The sequence below is a fragment of the Aythya marila genome, assembly GCF_965140915.1.
Source record: "Aythya marila genome assembly, contig: HAP1_HAP1_SCAFFOLD_167, whole genome shotgun sequence".
Classification (NCBI taxonomy): Eukaryota; Metazoa; Chordata; class Aves; order Anseriformes; family Anatidae; genus Aythya; species Aythya marila.
Genome location: NW_028137335.1, coordinates 783,809 through 800,052, shown reverse-complemented (window position 1 = coordinate 800,052; position 16,244 = coordinate 783,809). Strand labels below are relative to the sequence as shown.

Genomic DNA, 16,244 nt, shown 5'->3' with positions numbered 1-16,244 from the left:
AGCTGTGTAACCATACTGCTTTCCAAGCATAAGATGTCCAGCTTATTTTGTTTCTATGAAGAGTTTAAATGGCTCCCGTTAAGCAAAGATGTTCCCACACTGATACTTACTATTAAGCAAGGATTCCACCTCCTTTGGCTGAGGTCTGATCCCTTACTCTTATTCGAACATTCATCCAAGTAGCCTGCAGTTCCACACTCTCGGGGGAAAGTCCATAGAATAGAAAAGGTTCCTCCAGTCTCTTCCTCAGCCTTTTTTTTGAAGCATGCAATAAAGCAAAACATTCACAGGCTGCCCTTCCATGCAAAACAAGGCAAATTAGTAAGACAGGAGCCACAAAACTGATTGTCCTTTAAAGTTAAAATGAGATTTGAAATAGATCGAGTTAGCAAGTGTTGTAAGTCTGTAGCTAAGTCTGGTTTTGCCAATGCAGCACAATTCCCTATCACGTAGCCAGAGCTGCTTCTGTAGCTCCAAGAAGCAAAACTGCTTTGACAAAATACTGTGTCATCAAAGCATTCGTTGGCTCAGTAGGCACGGCTCAGGTTCAACAAGTTTGTGAAAAAATGAGTACTAACAGAAGCATCAGGGTCCAAAGAAACACTTTATGTCCCCACTGCGAAATGAGGGGCTTTACCTTGAGTGTTATGCACACTGTCAATAGAAAAGCACTGTAACAGAATCTGCCACGGCAGTTTGCATGTTACTGAAAGACCATCAGAGTGGGACTGCAGCAAGATCATTGCGAAGTTACAAAAAAACCATGTGGGGGTGGGAGTTTAGTTGCGTTCGATAACACAATCTTAGATAAAGATTTTGGTCTTAACGTAAAAGTAAGGATGTCTACTGATTTCTTCAACTCCAACAACTGAAGCCCAAGTCTGAAAAATCGCCTTTAAGAATGCAAAGAAAATATTTAACTCTTCTGTATGTTCATACTTTGCTATCAAGCAAAGGAATGAATGCTGATGCCTTAACTATGTAGGGCTGTAGCTTACAGAGAGACTACACCTTCCTGTTTTTTTCCCTTTAAAAACGTTAAAGGCACGTGAAATTATTTGGGGGTGTTTTCACATGCAAAGCCTAATGCAGTGCATGCAAGCCCTGTCATCTTCTTCGTCTAGTAGTGTCGCGTTAAGGGGTGTAGCCGATTGACCGTCATGGGTCCCGTCGGATTCAGGGTGCTGAACTATCACGGTCACGGATTCACCAACAACGCAGTACGGCCTCGCTCTAGTCGCATTCAAGGAGAACTCTCACAGCTAGGAAGAATGCAATTAAGTGCAATTTCTTACGGCGACAGGTACACGGGTTCTTTGGATTGTCAGTGATAAATTCACTGTCTGCAAAAGCAAGCTAGCATGCATGAAATGCACAGGTACACAGCCTAGGTATTAAGACATTAAAAAGCATCAAAACTCTAGAGATTTCTAAGATTCCACAGAGACGCCTGGTATAAGCAAGCGTTCAGATCTTACCCCACGGCGTCCCAATGGAGTGGGGGTGGGGGAGTGAGAGGCTCAGCCTGTCGAGTGATGTCAGAAGGAATCCTTCCTGATAGTATCTTCCCTAACATCCCCTTTCTCTTAAAGCAATTGGTATTATTTTCTATCTTTAAGGTGGAGCTTGAGTGACTCTAGTCATGCGTATCTTGGTTGTGCTTGGTAGAAATGATCTCACTTGCGTTTAAAGGTACAGGCTCTGAGAAATTCCGAGGGCGTGCTCAGTGAGGGGTGGTTGCACCTTGGAGGCGGGTAGCTTTTGGGATGGAGGTGTGCTTATGATGCCTAGTCGCTTAAGGCGATTACTCCACAAGTAGTAACTTAGTGTTGATTTAACTACAGCATATCTAAAACATAAGAAGGATGTTAGTATGGAAGAAGCCGATGAAACCAGTCCTTAAATCTTACTACTTATTGAGCATGAGCAGACTGGCGTGAGTTTTAGCTATACTGGCAAATATCAAACCACACCTGTGTCGTCCCAGAGCTGGGAAAAAAAAAAAAAACAAAACCAAAAAAATGTTGAAGCAAATAGGGAGGCGTGTAGCTTGTGCAGTCTTTTAGCTGAGAAAATAAAGAAGGAGAGAGACAGGTAGCCTTGAGCTAGCAGAAGCAAGGAAGAGAAGGGCTAAAAGGGAAAAAACAGGAAGGAGAACACGAGCTCCAGACTGACCTATAGTAACCTTTTTCTCATTAAGGGTCATTAGCACATTAAAAATCACACCTGTCAAAATGCTAATCTATGCTAATGTGGGATTCGGTGTGTGTCCCCCCTCTCCTGTTCCCCCTCCCCCCCGGTATTCCTCTGTAATGCACAAGCTCAGTGGAGATAAGTTAGGTGAGCTGTAATAACCAATCCAAAGGAGCCAAAGAGAGAGTTTTCACAAGTTTCCTGTGTATAAATGACGGTGATTCGAGTCAGAGGTGTGCTTGCTTTGCGAAAGATGGCCAAGTGCCTGACTCTGCAGAGTTCTATAAGTAATTATATAATTAAAAGACCTTCGTGTGCATTCCGACTCTGGGTGCTTATTGGCGCGGTGCACTCTGCACGAACCTGCAGACAACATCTGTACTCAGTGTCATGCCTACAGACAACCCTTTACTGTTGGGACCTGCATATTTTTCTGTGCATTCAACACAACCCCTTTGGCACAACTAGTTAACCACGTAGCTGCCAGTCCACCACTCAGTTGCACTTGTGAAGAGGAAAAGCTATTTCCGTCTACTGGAGGAGCACATCCTCTAAATGCAAGCTTCACTCAGCTGGTCATTTACTGCAGGACAAGATTTGAAAAGTGTTGTTGAGTTCTGGGTTTCCTGCTTACAGGAAAAATTAAGTGCTAGATCGCCCTCTACTCCGCTTTGTCTGCTGCATTTAATGGAGATTAAACTGATTTCGTTTGCTCCTCCGTTTATGGACAATGAGCTGAAGGAACAGGTACAGCACATTAGCCTGGAATGCCTTCCCTCCCAACCAAAGTAAACTGGAGCTGTAACTAACACAAGCAGAAGCAAGGCTTCCGTGTTTTCAGCTGAATAAAGTTCCAACAAAATCATCCTCTGGGATTTGAAGCTTACTTCACATGACATGCCAACGACTCTTTTCCCTCCATTGTAAAGCGGATCCCTGCTGTTAGTTGCTCTAGAAGCAAAGGAATCGTCGGTTTGGTTACCAAATAGCCGCTTCTGCAAACGAGAAGTGTTGTGCTCTCTCTTCCCTTTGAATGACTCCACACTTCTCATCAGCTACTGGATTGCTGACCTAGAATCAGAGAACATCCCAAGGTGGAAAGGACTCCCAATAATCACCAAGTCCAACTCGTGGCTCCACACAGGACCACCCCAAAGTGAGACCCGATGTCTGAGAGCATTGTTCAACACTTGTTGACCTCCGTCAGGCTCAGTGCCCTGGGCAGCTGTCTCAGTAGCCAGCCACCCCCTCAGCGCAGCACCTGAGGTGCACGGGGCTCGGCGGGGCGGCCCGGGAGGGGAGGACGGCGGGGCGAAGTGGCAGCTCCCTCAGAGCCGTCTCCCCGCCGCCTCGGCCGCATGTCGTGGCTTTTTCGTGTCGGGGCTTTTTCATGTCGTGCCCTCGGTCTCTCGCCGTGGGTGAGATGCTGCTCCCCAGCGCGGACCCCTTGCGCGCGGGGCCTGCCCGCGGCGGCGGCGGGAGGGAAACCCCAACCCCAAAGCCCTCCCGGCAGGGAGAGCTCGGGGTGAGGGCCGATCCGGCACCGACAGTAAACACACGCCGGAGGAAACGCTCTGGTTTTAGCCATGAGCAGCGCGGCCAGGTTCAAAAGGCGTCACGCTGGAGCTCCGAGTTCGGCGGCGTTCCGAGGCCGTTGTGGCGGTTGTGGAGACGGCCCCGGCTGAGGTGGCTGCTGCTGTCGCTGCTGTCCCCTCTGTCCCTGCTGTTGCCGCTGTTGCCGCTGCTCCCGGACCTTGGAGACCCCCGGCGGCTCCCTGTGCCAGGCCCTGTGGCCCCGGGGAGCTGCCCGCCGCCTCGTCGGCCAGCCCGGCAGCAGTCCTGCCAGCACAGAATAGCCCACTGCGTTTCAGGGTAAAGTGACGATTAATTTCTATTTCCTGGCCTGGGTGCTGCTTTCTTCTTCAAGGAAGCTTCAAGGTTAAAGGTTCAACTCAGTTATGTCAGGGTTCAACTCCGTTTCGTGAAGGGGCTCTTGTACGAAAGCTTAAGCTGGGATTGACTCTCTGCTAAGCGGAGGCCAAACGTGGACCTACTGAGAAGCAGGTCCTAAGTGATAACATTTTCTAAAGAGACTGCTAAACACATCTGAAGAGTGCTGCTGCAGAACTCTGAATGGGGGGATAGCAACTGTCTTAAGTGATCTGGAATCTTGAATTTACTTTTCAATGGACAAGAGGTGTGTCTCTCAAGGCAAACAAAGAGAGGAGTAACACCCTCTCTTGTCACTCATGTCAACATAAATTTATGCTCAGAGCGTAGGTGTAGGAACAGCATCGGTATGTATATGGAAGACCGGGAGAGGAAGCTCTATCGGTATTTACAGTTTTTCTACTATCTTGCCAGAGAGACGTCATCTCCAAATGAGAAATGGATGTATTTTGAAACAGTGGTGGTGGATCGGATTTCTTCTTTCTAGTGTTAATATTTGCTCTTGAATCGTACTTAATACCTGGTAACACCTCAATCAGTTGTCAAAAATAAACTTAAAAATGTGTAAGGCTTATCTCATTGGTCAGTATAAAGATCAAGGTCTTCCCTTCCCTTCCCTTCCCTTCCCTTCCCTTCCCTTCCCTTCCCTTCCCTTCCCTTCCCTTCCCTTCCCTTCCCTTCCCTTCCCTTCCCTTCCCTTCCCTTCCCTTCCCTTCCCTTCCCTTCCCTTCCCTTCCCTTCCCTTCCCTTCCCTTCCCTTCCCTTCCCTTCCCTTTCATTTTCCCCCCAGTATTGTTTTTCTGTTCTCCTTCTCACTGCAGTCTTGATTTTGTTTCTTGTCCCTTAAGTATGTTTCCAAAGTGTTGCTGAAACATTTTCCCTTTCAATCCTAAAAAAGGAGCTGTCACTGGTGAAGATCGGAGCTTATCCCTGAGCCCAGGAGCTGTCACCTTAGTCTTCCAATCGGACAAGGACGACTTCATTTCTCATGTAAATGCATTTGTCAGGTTTGCGTATTGTTTTTTCAGGAATGGAAAGTGTGTATAGAATGGATTTAAAATCAATTTTAAATGTAAAACGTCAAGGCAAAAAAGTTCTAATTACAACCTCTGCACACAATTTGCCAGCTGTGGGACTAGGAGTTTTCTTATTTACTGTGTTTTGTTTAACGTGTCTGAAGTTTAATGGACAGCAATCAAGGCGTGCTAGAAATCTGAAAGCACTTTATGCTTTGTTCTCTCCGTCATTTTGGTATAACAAACTAGCTTATGTTTTAAACCCTCCATGAGGTTAGTGGTTTCCCTAAAGGTAACAAGTCCCTGTGTGCTACAGTAAGACAGTAACAAAACATGAAGTATAGAAGTTCATCCTGTCATTATTCAGCTTCTGCCTATGGACACACAACTACGCTTATTTAAAGCGGTATCACCTTGAAACCTAATCAGCATTTTAAAAAGGACTTTGTAGCAGTTATTGGCTTTTGTCCTGGAGGGCTGAGGTTTGTTTTGTTTTGTTTTGCATTCAGCATTTCCGTTTCTAGCTTACATTCTTCTGTTTTGCATGAGGAAAGCGTGCAACTTTAGAAAGGAGAACGGAAAGAGCTGCTTTTTAGTCTAACTTTTCAGTTTGTCGTAGGAGTTTTAAATGTGGTAGGAGTAAAACACCAGAAGTACTGCTGCCAAAGTTATATTCAAACTCGTCTTTCTTGGAGAAGCAGAAGAAGCCCAGGGAGAAATGAATTTGCAAACATGCTCTTCATGCTCTCCTTTCCGAAGATTTCTCTGAGATATAGCCCATCCTCTGTGGGTTTTGAGGTATATGGTTCCCAGGAGTGAAAAGGAGGGCCAAACATCTCTCCTCTTGGATCTCAGCATGCCAGGGCTTTAGTGTACTGCCACTTACGGCTCTGCTTTTTCACCTGGAAAAAGCAACCGCATGATGTAGACTGAGGAGCCCTCACAAATTAACTTGCCATCACCAAGTGACGCCCATGAAAGGTGTATTTAAAAGCTAGGCTCATTATAGAATCACAACAAACCCCTCATGACTGGTGCAGTAGACAGTAAGGTAGAGGGCGAGCCCTGGAAAGACAGAAGAAAAGTAGCAGTGAGTTCTGGGTACCTTTGTGCAGACGAAACAGAAAAACGCAGGCAGTGAAGTAATAGTGTTCCGTTACTAATGCCAGCAATAGATAATTGCAACAATTATCTATTAGATCATAGGTACTAATTAACAGATAATTGCGCAACTCCGGAAATCAATAAATAACTGATTCCCCTCAGAGAATGTCTTCTACATTTTTATATTAAAAAGACTCCAGAGTTGTAATGGATTAAAATCCTACGGAAGGGAAAGAAATGGCATCAGCCACTAGTTCTGCAGAAGCGAAAAGTAATACTGATAGAGTTTAGATGGAAATTTTCACTTTGTGTGTTTAGTTTGGGGATTCTTTTTAAATCATTCATACCAGCGATTTAGTTCTTAAGGCTGTTTCTTTGAGATTAAGTGACAGGACTTCTGTTACTCTTTTCTTCTTGGAGTGCTTCTTGATAGTCTTACGTCAACCAGAACTTCTGTCTCTGTCGCAGATGTGAACAATGACCGTAGCTAAGAAGCCCAAATCTTCAAAGCCTAAAAAGCCCTCTTCAAGGCGGTCTGGCAAATCCAAGAAACCAAGTCCTAAAATACTGATGTCACGCACCGCCAACTGGGGCCGAATAGTGCCTGCAGAAGATTCAAGCCAAGTCTCTGTGGCCCAAGGACGTGGAGGTGCTATTTACTGTAGATCATCTGAAAAATCTAAGGCTTTTGCCCCAAGAGATCTAAGTAAGTGTGCGTTCTATCCTGCCTCCATTTTCTTCAAAGCAAAAGTAGAAAATGCAGTTCTTACTTGTTGCACTGATAGAGAAGGGGACTACTGTGAAGAAAGACTTCAAAAGCGAATCCCCTAAGGCAACTGAAGTGACTGATGTTACAGAAATTAATTTTGATATATTTACAGTCAACAGAGAAATATGGGGAGCTTTTTGTAATGCACAGATTCCTCCATGTCTTTTCTGTTTTGCAGAGAAAAGTGTTTGATTGTTGCTATTCACAGCTTCCATTTTTCACAGGTTTTTTGAAGGATAACATTGCTCAGGAAAAGATCTGGTATCTGTAGGGGTACCGTCATTCCTAGTTCCTAGTTTTTACGTTTTTACCGTATAATTTCAAGTCTAAGTTTGTGGTTTAAGTTATAATAAGGAAAAAAACAGTAGTTGAGTTAATCAGGTTAAAGATTATAGATGGAGAGGAACTTGGCATTAGGTGCTACAAACAGAATGGCAGTTAGCCTTGCCTTAGAAAAACTAAAATGGTTGACTAAAGTTGTTTGGCTTTTTTTTTTTTTCCCCCAAAACATTGTGTTGACCAGCCAATTTGAATTTGGTGGTATTAAAGCTGTCTGCAATAAGTTTTTCTGGTTTGGATTGTAGCTAGCTCCTCTAGGTGCTCCTGCAGAATAGTATTTTTTTAAATACCTTTCTTCGAAACAAACAAACAAGATCTCTTTTTAAATTTAACTTTCTTGCAGTCGTTAATGATGGAATTGCTCCGCCACAGAGCCTTCTTTTTCCACCTGAGAAGATTTGTATGGATTGGCGAGAAACACAAAGTGTTGGAGTTGGCCTGTACAATCTTGGCAACACATGTTTTCTTAATGCTACTCTACAGTGTTTGACCTACACACCCCCACTTGCCAATTACATGCTTTCTCTTGAGCACAGCCAGTCATGTGAGTACTTTCTAACAGTATTTTGAATCTGTTGGATAGCTCTGAAGGTGAAAGAACAGCAGTGATTCTGTGAGATAAGCTTATTTGCCTGATTTTACCTGTAGCAGCTGGCTTTGAGCACTGTATTAGCAGTGGGCTCCGAATAGCATATGGAGTGCAATTAATGCACCATGTTTTATTTATTTAGTTATTTGTTTGTTTGTTTGTTTGTTTATTAAAGGATCATTTATTGCTTCATGGGAATAATGAAGTGCATTGGACAGTAATGCATTTAGTAGTAATTTTAGAGAGTAATACATTTTGCAGCCTGTGGAGTTCACATTCCTGTCAGCCTTTACAACTGCGACTTTGCAGTAGTCTTTTAGATTTCTCTTCACAAAATGCATTTGAATACAGGCTTAGTGGATATTTTTCTTCTGTCAAGTTGTGTGAAATGAAATGTTACAAGACTGTTGGGACATTGGCATCTTGGGAGAATAGAATGTAGCAAGGAGAGTGGATATTGTATCTATAGTTTAAATTGTACTTAGATGTTTGTAGTTCTGGATATTTCGCTGGACTGGGATGCTTTGTTCTTTCACTCTTCAGGTCGTGAACAAGATTTTTGCATGATGTGCACGATGGAGACTCACATTAACCAGGCCCTGCGTTGCACTGTTGATGCCATCGAGCCTACGCATGTTATCAGTAATCTCAGTCGTAAGTGGCTTCAGATGTGTTTCTTTTCGATAGCTTGTAATCTTCAAATAATTATTTGATGTGTCTAAGTGGTTTTAACACTCCAATGAAGAGAGATTTTAGAAATACAAGAATGATTTCATTTTTAAATGAGGTCAATACTATCACCTTCTTATTTAGGAATAGGACAACATTTCCGTTTTGGCAGTCAAGAAGACGCACACGAGTTCTTGCGCTATACTGTTGATGCTATGCAGGAAGCGTGCTTGAACGGAAGCACCGAGTAAGCATAAACAAGTTCACTTTCATACATTCTCTAGCACCTTCTAGTCCTTTATTTACTCTCAGAAATGATCTCTAGCACCTTTTAGTGCCTTATTTACTATCAGCAACGCAAGTCTACATCATCCTTGGTTTTCATCAAACTCTTTGAAGAGTTAACTCTGTGCCTTAAATCTTCTGAGGTCTGATTATAATTTATTTCCAGATTGGACAGATCTTCTCAAGCTACCACCATCATTCATCAAATATTTGGAGGATTTCTAAGATCGAGAGGTACTTGAAAAAATATTCCTGTCCTTAGAACTGATCTGTGTCTTTTGTCGGTAGTAAAGCAGTCTGTAGTTTGTCTAAAGTAGTATCTGTCAACAACTTGAATTTGGACAGTTAGTCTCCTTCACATAATGTTAAGCATTTATATTTTGCTTCCAGTGAAGTGCTTGAATTGCAAAGCAGTTTCAGATACGTATGAGGCATTTCTTGATATCACTTTGGATATAAAGGTAAGATGTTTTCTAAATATAATTCATGATGTTTAAGTACATGCATAACTTTCTAAATTAAACTTGTTTAACTTAAAAAACCAAACCACATATAATGTTAAAACATAAGAGCTTGGTGGTGCTAAGGAAGTGGATTGGACTCTGTCCTTCCGTGGAACCCATGTAAATAGTCTCCACATTTGCATTGGGTTTAAGGGGAAAGAATTCTCTTTCTGCAAAAATTATAATGCTGTCATACTTCTTTGTTGTTCTACCTCAATATACATCTAATTGTTAGACTGATGAATTTGTCCCCAGTATTGATGACAAAGCACACTGTAGATGCTGTGTAGGCAACTGGGAAAGTATTTGTTCCAAAGTCAAATGCCTTCCAGGTGAGGTCAATGCTGAGCATGCTCTTTCTGCCTCCTTCTTCACAGTGCTCCTAGTAGATCGCTTGAGTATGTTAGTAAGATTCTCTTATAAACTACTAGTATGTGTCTGGAATTTTGAATTACGGTGACTTTGCGCTCTTCTTTCTCGCTGCTCTAGGCGGTTTCGTCTGTTAGCAGAGCTCTGGAACTCTTTGTGAAACCTGAAGAGCTGGATGGAGAGAATTGCTATAAATGTAGCGAGTAAGATTTTGACGAATTAGGTCTTAATCCTAGATGTCAGTTTTCTATGTTGCATGACTCTGTTGGACTACCTCTAAACTTTGGATCTACTTACAAGTTTTGTGGAAGTTTATAAAAGACTTGGATTTTTGTTTCCTTGGAGGGGGGAAGTCTTGTTCATAGGCATTCCCTATGGGTTTGCAATTCTCTGGCTTGTATTTTGCCATCAGAATTCAAAAAGAGCTACTTTTGTTCTTTCTATTTATTAGCTCTCGACAGTACTTTTCTTGATGTAAACTGCCCAGTTTCCGTTGTTCTCTGGGCTAGTGGCTAATTTTCACTGCTTACACCGTAGGTCCTACCTTGGAGCGGGCAATGTGTCAAACTGAACTATTTTGTTTCAAAGGATGGCAGATGGGTTCAGTGTCTTTCCAGACAAGCTCAGTACATGAAGACTTCCTACTGTTAAATGTCTCCCTCCTGTAGAATGACCATGTGCTTCTGTTGTATTTTTGATGTTGATAGTCGACCTATGTTGGAGATTATTTGCAATTTCTAGCCCTGGGGACCAAGGCTCTCTCGTTCCGCTTTCAGTATTTGTATTTCCCTTGAAAGCTGAAAGAATGTATCCAGGATTGGAGTTCAAATAGCCACTTTTGTAGACCAAGAAATGGTACCTTGCCATCCAACCTGGTCATACCCTTTTGTGAGAGATTCCTGTTCCCGCTATGCTCTGAGTTGTTGGGAAAATTGACCTTCTTCTGTGTATTAACAAACCTGACACGCAGTGCATGGGTTTATGAAAAGAAAGAAGACCAACCTATTATGCAAGTAAATATCATTCAAATAGCATAGGCATGCGTGAGACATTAAAAGGAGTTTGTTTTGGGGGCGAAAAAAGAAGATGCCTTCAAACACTTATCTCTGCTTGTTTTTAAGGTGTAAAAAGATGGTTCCTGCGTCCAAGAGATTTACCATACACCGTTCTTCCAAGGTTCTCACAATATCACTGAAAAGATTTGCAGATTTCACAGGTGGAAAGATCAACAAGGTATATTTACCACTGTAATGCAACTATATCATTGCGTAATGGGACATCCCCCAAAGTTGAAAGTTGTTAATATTTTCAGACAATAATTGTAGACTAACGACTATGGCTTATTCTTTCTCTTAATATCAATAAAGTTCCCGCTTGACAAGAAGCATATGCTTTCCTCTAAGAAGGCTGATTCATCAGGAAACAGTTCTCTGCAACTTCTAGTCTTAACCGTTGTTTATGGGAAGACTTATTTGTAGTGAATCAAGAAATATATTCGAGAAATATATTCTAGAAATCAATTCTAGTCTGTGTTTTTTGGAAGTGTTTTTCTCTGGCTAGTCCACGAAGTACTCTGGGATAATTTTTCTATCTTCTTGATGTCTCTTTAGGAGGTGAAATATCCGGAGTATTTGGACCTGAGAGCCTACATGTCGCAGTCAATGGGAGAACCACTGCTCTATGCCTTATACGCGGTGCTGGTACATCACGGTGTCAGCTGTCACTCAGGACACTATATATGCTATGTAAAGGTAGAAGTCAACAGCATTTCTAACAGGGTAAAGGTTGTGCTGGCAAACCAATTAAAGCATGACTAGCAGCTACTGTTTCTAGGGAAAAAGATTTCATTATATTTTTATTTGACATGTGTGTATTTTGTTCCTACCCGTGATTTCAATTGGAAAACGTGCAATTCACCTAAAGAAATCGTTGTCTTTATTTGCAGGCTGGTAATGGACTTTGGTATCAGATGAATGATGCTAAAGTAGTGCGTACTGACATTAAAAGAGTTCTTGGTCAGCAAGCTTACATACTTTTTTATATCAGGTAATAACAAATCTTAAAATGTGTTCAGAAGAGATTTACTTTCCTGTTATTGATATTTTTCTGTTTTGCAAGTGTTTTTCTTGCTATCCCGGGAGAAGATTATTATTTGTCTAATTCAGTTCTGTCTAACCTGAAATTCTCTGTGTCGTTTATTATCTTTTGTTGCTTGGCCTTAAACTGCAGCACTTGTGTAAATTTCTATCTATGTGTTATCTGTAGCTGGCTACTTTAGAGAAGGAGAGAAATGAAGGTCATCTGTGGTGTAAGAATGAATTATTGCTCTGCAAGTGATAGTCTTAGTAGGAAGACTGTTCTCTACTTTTCAGTCTGTAGTCTTGGCGAAGCCTTCTGTAGAGAAGGCTTCCATATCGTATGAGCTGTTCTTCTAAAATGATAGGATGGGATTTAATCCAAGAGTAGGCTGAAAGAAAAACTAAACTACGATCACTGCTCTTTTCTGAAGGCGCTATGATTTGACACTTGGAGAACGTGCGTTTTACTTGCCAGCACCATCTTATCCCTGTTCATTCCCTCCTGGTCAGCAGGGGGCTAATAGTAAGCAGGCTGGATTTCTGGGACCACGACTTCTTCCTCATATGATTAAGGTAATTCAGGGAAGCGGGAGGGCAGATAACGGCACCAAACTGCTAGTGGGTTTGGGGTTTGGTGTGGGGTTTTTTGTTTGGTTTTCGGCATCTTAGTTTTGTTTTCCTTCCCACGCTGCAGCTTTCTTCACAGCCCTCATGCTACAGCCAGAGTCATTCAAACAGTGGTTACTGCTAAATTGTGCAGCCATGCGACTCCATTACTTTATACCTCCAAGACAGCTTTCTAAAGCACAGAGAGCTACGCTCTTTGACTATTTAAGCAGAGTGTACTAATCCTCAAATCATTTAAAAGAGGATTTGTTTTTCCTATCCTCGTCACTTTAGCTAAGACAGGGAAAACTAAATGTCTTATTCCTGAGCACCAGAACGATTACTTCAGTCTTTTCAGGGTATGTTTAAAGGGGAAAATAAATATATTTGGGAATAGCAGCAGGTAATGTTAAGTTGCTTGGCTGGTTTTCAAAGATGATGTTAATTTGATACCAATCTGCAGTAAACCAAAAGCAGGAATTGAATACGCTTATTGGACTTGCATTTATCCTTAAAGGGCAGTGTGTTTTTCTTTTTAGGTGTTAAGACCATTTGTAGAAACACTCAGTAGGAGAGTTTTGTGTTTCAAAATGTTACATGCAGTGTTTGCGTTAATCCATCTTGCAATTTCTTCTTTTTAAATACAGAATTCAAGCCGTTTAAATGGAAATGGATCCATAAAAGAGGACACAAAGACCACTGGTGTCACCCTAAAAAGGCCATCTTCAGCACCACCAATGGCCTGTGTTCAAAACCAGGCAATTACCAGGCCTTCAATTACTGATACGTCAGGAAAACAGAAGATCACCATCAGTATTCACAATAAATTGCCTGCTCGTCAGACTGTGTCACAGCCTGACTGTCTTAGCAGTGCTGTGGAGGATGAAGATCTCTACCAGGCTGTTCCTTCATCCACAATTACAAATTCGGTAATGCAAATGAAGCAAATGCAAACAAACAAAAAAGTTTCTGATGAAATTTTTGTGGAGCCAACAGTGAATGAAAATCCTAAACTCAGCTCTGATAACACAGTCCCTTATGGTGCAGAATCTTCAGGAAAATCTGAGGAGGAGTCAAAGGGCTTATTTCAAAGGAATTTGAAATGCAATGCAATGTCCTCTAATGGAATTTTGGTTGGAAAGGTAGTCCGTACATTGCAGCATTCCAATTCTTCCTGTCAGAATGCTGACAAAGGAAGATCCCAGCATGAGCTGCCAAAAACAGATTCACTAAATGGTGCTATTAGGTTAGTTACTGAATCTAAAGAAAACGGACTGAAACTTGATGATTCCACTTGCCGAGTTGAACCTGTTAAACCTTCTGAGATGTTCTTTTCTAAAACAAATGGATCGCTTGAAACATAGATTTGCTCCATCGAGAATTTCTCACCTACGATGTATTCGGGAGTGTTTATTGTGTTCCTAATTCAGGTGAAATACTGAGAAAACACAGCACACATGTGATCGTAAGGCTTTGTGGTATTATCCCCTTAGAATTTGCAGACCTGAGCTTACATTAGAACTTGTCAACTTAAGCTCAGCTGAGATAAAAATTCCTAAGTTTCATAAAGTAGATTTTGGGGGGTGAGTTGGGGTTATCTTTGAAGTGTAGATAATGCATACAACTGACAGCGGTCTTGCTTACCATTTAATGGAGACATTCTGACAAGACTAGTCCTCAGTACTACTACAAATAGTATTTTTTTGTCTGCTGACTTGTGCGTTTTAATTGCAGATGCCTGGAGCTATGCCTTCAGTCAATCGAGAAGTCATCACGGAGTCCTTCAGAGCCAGCCAGCTGAACAGCTTGTCAGAGGAAATGAGGTAAAATGAGCACAGTCTGATTAAGACAAGACTTTATGGAAGTTCGTTACAGTTTTATCTGTCTACTAATAGTATTTAATGGAAGGATTTAAATTAGTACAATTCCATACTGTGTGTCCAGTGTCACGAACAGAACTAATGATCAGCACTGAGCATATCACTCTGATGCAGGTTGGTGCCTCAAGGAGAACTTGTGTTCCTTTATAGAATGTTTTTTCCATTTTTCTCCACTGTCTGGAGAAACACTGGCTGTTCCCCGCTCGCCCCTATGCCTTTTTTCTCAGAGCAGCAGGTGGAAGGAGACAGATGCGTTTGCTTTTTTAGTGCAATGGCTTCAGAAGCAAGAGGGGAAAAAGCACTTTCTCTGGGAGCTGAAGAAGGTGTCCTAATCACAGGAGAGGTTTCTAAATGGCATATCTTTGCGAGGGTTCCTGTAGTCCGGAGGTTTTTGTTTGTTTGTTTGCCTTTGGAAGGTTTTACTCTTAATATTCACGTCCTTCAGCAGAAGTGAGAAATGGGTTTTTATTTTATGCAGTGTTGCGGAACCTCCGAAATCTCCTGGGAATGATGAATACCTCGCCCAGTACCAATGTGATGACGGTGGAGACAAGGAGAAAGCAAGAAGATCAAAAGAACGTGACCTCATTTCAAAAGAAAATGTTTTGTACGGCAAAGAGTCTTGTGAGCCTGGTGAGAAATTGCGGCAAACTTCCTCTCTCAAGTCTGACACTGAATGTAGCTCTAACAATCTTTCTTCCTTAGCTATTGCAGATAGACGCCAAGATACAAAGGACAAGACTAAAACCACTGAGAAAGAGCATTACGAATGCAAGAGGGAACATGCTCCTAGTGAAGAGAAGGAGAGTCAAAAAGCAGGTCCTTCCAGCAAGAGGAGGTGTTCTCAGAGCGTGGAATTTGTTGAGCAAAAGAGTCACAAGCAGGAGTACTGGGAGGGAAGCAGGTACAGATCTTTCCCTCGTGAAAGAAACAGCCCTGAGAATGGCAGAAGAGCAGTCAAATATTCAAAGTACAGATCTGGCAGCGGAGGAAGATCAGAACAAGGTAGCAATAGGTACTACCGATCCAAAGGGGAAAGAAGTTGGAGCAGAGAAAGATACTATCGAGACGAAGCACGGAGATGGGAAAGATGTGGCTATTACAAGGATTACTATTCACCTCATGCGACAGGAGACAGTAGAGAGAGAAAGTTCTCTCACAGCGATTCAGCCTTTGACAGATCGACTGCAACTTACTACAGCAGGTCACATAAGCATTATCATTACAAAAGCGGATGGCCTCACGGTTCCCTCTTGAGAGAGGAAGATGTACGTCGCTTTAGCACACCCCGAGCAGACTTGCATCGTTGCTCGGTACCTCAGCAACATTCCAGAAGACATTCTCGTGAAAGACATGCGCTTCCACCTGTGTCAGCTCATTTGGAGAACTGTCGCCAGAAAAATGAAACAGAAGGAAACAGAAAAAGAAAATATACCCGTGCAGAAGGTAGTGAAAGTGAAATAGAAAGGAAAGACAGAAAGATAGAAAAGGAGCTTGTAGGTGGTGAAAAAAATGCAAAAATATCACAAGTTCTGGAAGAAACAGAAGTCTAAGGATAAACATGGAGAGAAGGATTCCAAGTAAGCAAGGATTCTGGCATACTCCGCATTTTTTATCCTAATTCTTTTCTGGGTGCTTCTCATGTCTTTTTTTTTTTTTTTTTTTTTTTTTTCTGGTAGTTTCTAAGTTCTTTAGATAGCACCAGCTGGCTGGGGATCATGTTGTTAGGTTGATCAGTGAAGACAGGAAAGCTCTTGCTGAATTGTGTCAGAGCACTAGCTTTGGACCACATAGTTCGAATCACATCCATACACCATTCCAGATTAGGTTAAAAGATTTTTTCTGCTTGCACATATTCCAGAGCTAGCCGTTGTTAATGATCTGTGTACAAACC

The 16,244-nt window shown here is 42.1% G+C and overlaps 2 protein-coding genes across 2 annotated transcripts; both read left to right on the top strand.

Annotated features, from left to right (window-relative positions):
- Window positions 1–6,740: 6,740 nt before the first annotated feature.
- LOC309890893 (ubiquitin carboxyl-terminal hydrolase 42-like) lies at window positions 6,741–13,834 on the top strand (the record flags this gene model as incomplete). The annotated part of the gene is made up of 12 exons (XM_082785288.1): window positions 6,741–6,969; window positions 7,715–7,915; window positions 8,504–8,614; window positions 8,774–8,876; window positions 9,081–9,148; window positions 9,305–9,375; window positions 9,907–9,989; window positions 10,908–11,019; window positions 11,397–11,537; window positions 11,732–11,832; window positions 12,296–12,437; window positions 13,118–13,834. 12 exons carry the CDS (start codon window positions 6,741–6,743, stop codon window positions 13,832–13,834), a joined length of 2,079 nt encoding a protein of 692 aa, XP_082641414.1.
- A 30-nt stretch (window positions 13,835–13,864) lies between these two features.
- Window positions 13,865–15,934, top strand: LOC309890892 (uncharacterized protein; the record flags this gene model as incomplete). Its single annotated transcript, XM_082785287.1, is given in 3 exon segments — window positions 13,865–13,878; window positions 15,279–15,858; window positions 15,860–15,934. Coding segments are annotated over 3 exon segments (669 nt in total).
- Between the last annotated feature and the right edge of the window lie 310 nt (window positions 15,935–16,244).